The 5445-nt window shown below is 55.8% G+C and overlaps 2 protein-coding genes across 2 annotated transcripts in view; both read left to right on the top strand.

The window, feature by feature from the left end:
* Nucleotides 1-6: 6 nt before the first annotated feature.
* Gfer (growth factor, augmenter of liver regeneration) lies at nucleotides 7-2302 on the top strand. The gene is made up of 3 exons (XM_015490928.2): nucleotides 7-121; nucleotides 505-701; nucleotides 1564-2302. The coding sequence occupies exons 1-3, from the start codon at nucleotides 104-106 to the stop codon at nucleotides 1724-1726; spliced, it is 378 nt and encodes a 125-aa protein (XP_015346414.1). The 5' UTR covers nucleotides 7-103; the 3' UTR covers nucleotides 1727-2302.
* A 2786-nt stretch (nucleotides 2303-5088) lies between these two features.
* The window catches only part of Syngr3 (synaptogyrin 3), a 5329-nt gene continuing 4972 nt past the window's right edge, over nucleotides 5089-5445 (top strand). Inside the window, exon 1 of the mRNA XM_015490605.2 lies at nucleotides 5089-5426. Coding sequence (XP_015346091.1) covers nucleotides 5089-5426 — 338 coding nt within the window. The remainder of the gene's footprint in view (nucleotides 5427-5445) is intronic.

The following is a 5445-nucleotide window of genomic DNA, read 5'->3' as shown; positions in this document are numbered from 1 at the left end:
CTCGGCCCCAGCGCCGGCCGCGGCGCCCAACCCGGAGTCGCAGGACGCGGAGGGCGCTTCGCGGAGGCAGCCGTGCCGGGCCTGCGTGGACTTCAAGACGTGGATGCGGACGCAGCAGAAGGTGCAGATGCCCCGCGCGACCTCCCAGCCCTGGCCTTTGGGGCCCACACCTTGTTCTCGGGTGCCTCTGCCAGACCTCGAGGGCCCAGGGCCCGCGGCGTGGCTGTGCCCAAACTTTGCCCCCATCCCCAGGTAGACCTGAACTTTGAGCTGTCAGCAGCAGGAGGGCCGAATCAGCTGCAGGGCTTCTGTCTGGAGTCTGGGCTGCTGGCTGGGGCTGAAAAGGAGGCAGCTAATTTCTTTATTTTGCGTTGCTGGGTTAAGAACCCAGGGCCTTGCGCATGCTCTGCCAGTGCACCACCGCTGAGCTGAATCGAAGGGGGAGCTTTATGGGCTTCTGGTTGGGGTAGAATGAACTGACCTATGGTCGGCCTACTTCTGCAGCGGGACAGCAAGTTTAGGGAGGATTGTCCACAGGATCGCGAGGAACTGGGTCGCCACAGCTGGGCTCTCCTCCACACCCTTGCTGCTTATTACCCGGACCTGCCCACCCCAGAACAGCAGCAAGACATGGCCCAGTTCATACATTTATTTTCCAAGTTTTACCCGTGTGAGGAGTGTGCCGAAGACATAAGGAAGAGGTGAGTTTCCACAGCTGCCTGCAGGCAACAGTGCCTTAGGACTGAAGCTTGGGCCCCCTGGCTGATGTCATAGAGAGGGGCCTAGGAAAACAGGGCAGAGGTGGCAGAGGGTTGCCTACGAGCTGGTGCTACTAACAGGGAGGGAATGTGTCATGTGAGCATTTCCTTTCTCTAAAGCCAGACTGCCAGGATCTGCTGCTGGATACAGCTGTGTCAGATTCCTGGGAAGGGCTTCCGTACGGCCTGTCCCTTGCCCAACCCTCCTGGATGCTCCCCCAGGTTAGCTAGGTTGCCTAACTTCAGGAGCTGAATTGCTACTTTTCAGACTTTGAGAGCCTAATGCTTTTGCTTCCAAGAGTCACATTTTCTTCACTGAGGCCCCCAAGAGTCTGAGCCTGTTCCCCTGTAGGCATTTCTAGGCTAGATGTGTGGGGCATAGCTGTCCTTGCTGTTTGACACCTAAACAGTTAAAAAGGTGTATTGCTGATTTGGGGTACTAGGCTGCAGGTGCTAAGAAACAGTTTTGTGGTTGTGCCTTGCCTTGCCCTTCCATACACTGCCTGGGGTCAGAGACACCAGTGAAGCGGCCTTATTATTATACGATTGTAAAATTACCTGGTCTGTGTTTTAATGCCTTCCTCTAGGCTCTTTGCCAAGCTCCTTGGGTGGGTGTGGGAGCAGCCCTGGAAATCCACTGCATTCAAGAAACCTCTTGGTCAACTCTGTTCTCAGAATTCCTACCTCTTGGAGCATGAGGGCACTCCCAAATGTAGCTCACAGCAGTGCCCCACCTCCTCTCCCTTAGCACTGACAGCAGAACAGCCACTACCTCCTTACATCCTTCCTGTGCTCCCTCTTGCAGGATAGGCAAGAACCAGCCAGATACTCGCACCCGGGCAACCTTCACCCAGTGGCTGTGCCGTCTGCACAATGAAGTGAACCACAAGCTGGGCAAGCCTGACTTCGACTGCTCGCAGGTGGATGAACGCTGGCGTGACGGCTGGAAGGATGGCTCTTGTGACTAGAGGATGGCCAGCCAGAGCCCATGGAGTGGCCAGACAGGGCCTATGGGCGCAGCCTGGCTGGTTAGAGATGGAGTGCTGATTAAAGTGCCTCTGAGCCGGAGCTTGTTGTGTTTCAGTTGGGTGGTCCCCAGGATGCAGCCCCTCCAACAAGTTTAGTATACAAGTGAAGGTGCTTGCTGCAGGCACCCTGTGGCCTCCCCCTGAGGCCCCATGGAGCTGCAAGTAAGGGGGTCAGGAGCAGCCCACACTGCCCCTTGCCATTCAGGATACAGCCTCCCATCAACTCCAAGTTCTGGACCTAGTCCCCACACAAGAGGGCAGTGGGTCTGATGGGTTCTTTTTCCTGCTCTTGGAGGCCAGGCTGTTGCCTTCCCACTGTGTGCTGTGGACACCTCAGTGCTGTGGCCTCAGTGATGCTGTCCTGTTGTAGGAAAAGGCTTGAGGCTGAGCTCAATTCTGTGCTCAGTCCCCACAGGGAAGAGCCCAGGCAGAGTTTTTCTCAGATTCCATCACTGGGGATCCTGGGGACAGCTTCCTCAGAATGAGACCAAAATAAAATGCTGGAGAAGTGACTGAGGACTTGGTGTCTGTGTGCTTTGTGCTGGGGTTTACAGGTGGGGCAGGGCCTGCTGTTGCCTCCCATGGTGGGCCCTCCTGACTGGCAGGGAGAGGTTCTGAGGTGGCAGCAGGCCAGGGTTATTACAGGAATAGCAGGGAGGCCCCAGTGGCAGGGGCGAAGGGAGCCAGAGTAGCTGAGGAGCAGTGAGGCCAGATGGCATAGAGTCTTGAAGAGCCCCAGTCAAGATGTGGCATGTACTCCCAGCCCCTATGACGAAAGCTCTTGGAAGGTTTACAGATGAGAAATGGCATAGAGTAATGTGCCTTTTGAAGTCCTGGCTGCTGGGCTGGGATAAGGCAAGGAAGTAGGTAGGAAACCAGCTGAAGGGGAGGCTCCTTAGAGAGGAAGAGAATGCTGGATATATTGGAAGGTAGAGCCAGAGAATTCCCAGGGTGAGAAAGGAGCTAGAGGAGATGTGCTTCAGGTTTTGGCCAGGTCAGCTGGAGATGCTCAACGTCAGTAAACTGGAGATGGCTAAGAGTGTGGCAAGTCTTGCGTGACCTGGTCCCAGCTTTGGGCTTCCCTGGATCTGCTCAGCTCCACCCTTGGTTTCCAACTGGAACAGCCAGACACCAGATCCAGTAATCATAAGCCTCAGGCAACTTCACCCCTGAGGGCCAACTGTGGCATAGTCTTCTGTGCCTTCAGGGGAAGAGATGCTGCTGGCTTCTGAAGGTACTACCCAAAGGCCAAGTGTCAAAGGAGGTGGGAGATGTTGCTCCTCCTTCCTCTGCCAGGCATGGAGCTTCTCTGTCATTTGCCAAGGCAGCAGAGAAAGGATATATGCACATGTGCTGGGAACCAGTTTCAGGTTTCCTGCTGAAACTATGGTCAGCTCAGGACACTTATGTGCCATTCTTCCCTGCCTCACTTCCCCTTTTCCCTAACTGGCCTCCCTAGAATTTCACCTCCTAATAAAATGTCAGTTTGCCTCAGACTGTTTTCAAGGGCATCCAGGCCAAGACAAGTGGAACCTGTGCAAGGGCAGGTTCTGGCTTCTAATGGCACTTGAGAGCTGTTACAGAAAAGGGGCCAGTACAGAGGGAGAAAAGTCAAGGAACACACCTTGTGTCCCTAAGGCTCAAAGGTCACAGGTCCAGCAAGAGGAGGGGCCCAAAAAGGGCTGCCAAGAAGGGCCTGTGATGGTAGGGATGTAACTAAGTAGTAAAGTGCTTGCCTGGCATGCCTGTGGCCCTGGGTTCTATCCCCAACACCCCAAGAAATGGTCCCATGATGTAACGGGAGCATAAGAGGAGCGTGACTTTAAGAAGTGCTTCCTGGCTGGAGATAGTGGTGGTGCAGACCTGTAATCCCAGTGACTCAGGAGGCTGAAACAGGAGGATCTCAAGTTCAAGGCCAAGTCTCAGCAATTTAGAGAGACCCTGTTTTGAAAAGAAAAAAAAGAAGTGTGCCCTGGAGGGAGGGACTGGAAGAATCAAACTTTCCCCTAGGATTGGCAAATGGAGGTCACGGGCCACCTTCAGTCCAGATGTAGTTGGAAGCTGGATTATATTCGGTTTCAGAGGAAAAGGAAAGACAGGTATTGAAAGCAGAAGATGACAACTCAAATTACGGCTAAAGGAAGCAACTGGAGGGAAGTGGGGACAAGAGCTGAGAAATGGCATAGAGTAATGTGCCTTTTGAAGTCCTGGCTGCTGGGCTGGAGTAAGACAAGGAAGTGGGTAGGTTCTTTTCAAAAAAGTACAGCATGTTTGGGTGCTGACACAAGCAATGGAGGAAGATGGGGAAATAGAGAACACAGGACTATTTGCTGCCTGCCAGTGAGGAGAGTGGGACTGGATGAAGATGCCAATCATTCAGCACAGGTGTCTCCCACAGGTCTGGATACAGTGTAACATCCAGACACAGTGGCCCACAGTGGCCCACACTGCCCTCTGAAGAATGGACTAATACTCCTACCTGCACAGGATGAATGAAGCACTTGGCACTGTACCTGCTCAGTCAGCACAGACTACTTATTCCTGATCCTGGTCCCAGAAGACCAGAAACAGGTGACTGGGAGGCTTTTCCATGACCCCCACTGCAAACTTGATTCTCCATAAGATTCTAGACCCCCTAACAGGAGGGTCAGGAGGGAAGAATGGCCTCTGTCATTAGGGGGTGTTTGTCCAGGGAAAGGCACCCACTCAGGCCAGCAACATAGGAGTCATTCAGGTTCCCTCCAGGCTGGTCTGGAAGGAACACAAGGGAAGGAGCCCTGTCACTGAGCTGGGAATCTGTGGGAGACCTACTAGGGACAGGACATGGAGGCACCAGCTGGCCTGAGCCCCGCTTCTGCTACTTCTCCATGCCCTCAACGTAAGTACTTCAGTGACAGGTCAATGAGGGAGACTTAGGTGTCAGGAGGGCTCTTGCAGAAGGACAGGAGCAGAGATGTTCAACACCCCGGCATGCTGGCCGTCAGCACTGTCCTCCAGGCAAGCTCTCTTCTGGAGTCCCTGTCAGGGAAGCTAGAACCTTCAGAAAGAGAAGCTAGGTGCCAATGGCGGGGGCAGGTGTCTCACTAAAGGACCCCATTTAACTATCTCTGGTCCTCTGGGAACAGGGCCAGGGAGTAAGATGCTGGGCTTCAGTTCCCCCTTCGCAGTCACCAAAGGTCTCTCTGCTCAGAGGACTAGGGTCAAATCCTTGTCCTTTGGCTCACCTCCCAGCCACTGCAAAATCTGAGACCAGTGCCAGCCTCCCCTTGCCCCATGGGAACCTGGCGGTCAATCCCCAGAGAATGTCTCCAATTCGGACCCGGTCACGCAAGCAAGGGTGGGCGGGGCGGACGGAAGCAAGGGTTCAGGCCTCGCGCGTGGACCCGGTGGGGGGCGCTGGCTCGGCCCGCCCCGCGCGCCCACGTCGTGGCCGGCGCGCGCTCCCGGGAGGCGGCAGCAGCGGCGGCGGCGGCGGCAGCAGCAGCATCCATAGCATCAGCATCCTCGGCAGCAGCCGCGGGCGGCCTCGGGCTGGGACCGCCGGACAGACGGACAGAAAGTGCCAGGGGCGCGGGGCCGCCGGGGCCAGCCATGGAGGGCGCCTCGTTCGGCGCGGGCGGGCGGGCGCCGCCTGGACCCCGTGAGCTTGCGTGGCGGCC

This window comes from Marmota marmota, unplaced genomic scaffold (genome assembly GCF_001458135.2).
Source record: "Marmota marmota marmota unplaced genomic scaffold, marMar, whole genome shotgun sequence".
Taxonomy (NCBI): Eukaryota; Metazoa; Chordata; class Mammalia; order Rodentia; family Sciuridae; genus Marmota; species Marmota marmota.
This window is presented reverse-complemented; position numbering and strand designations above follow the sequence as displayed.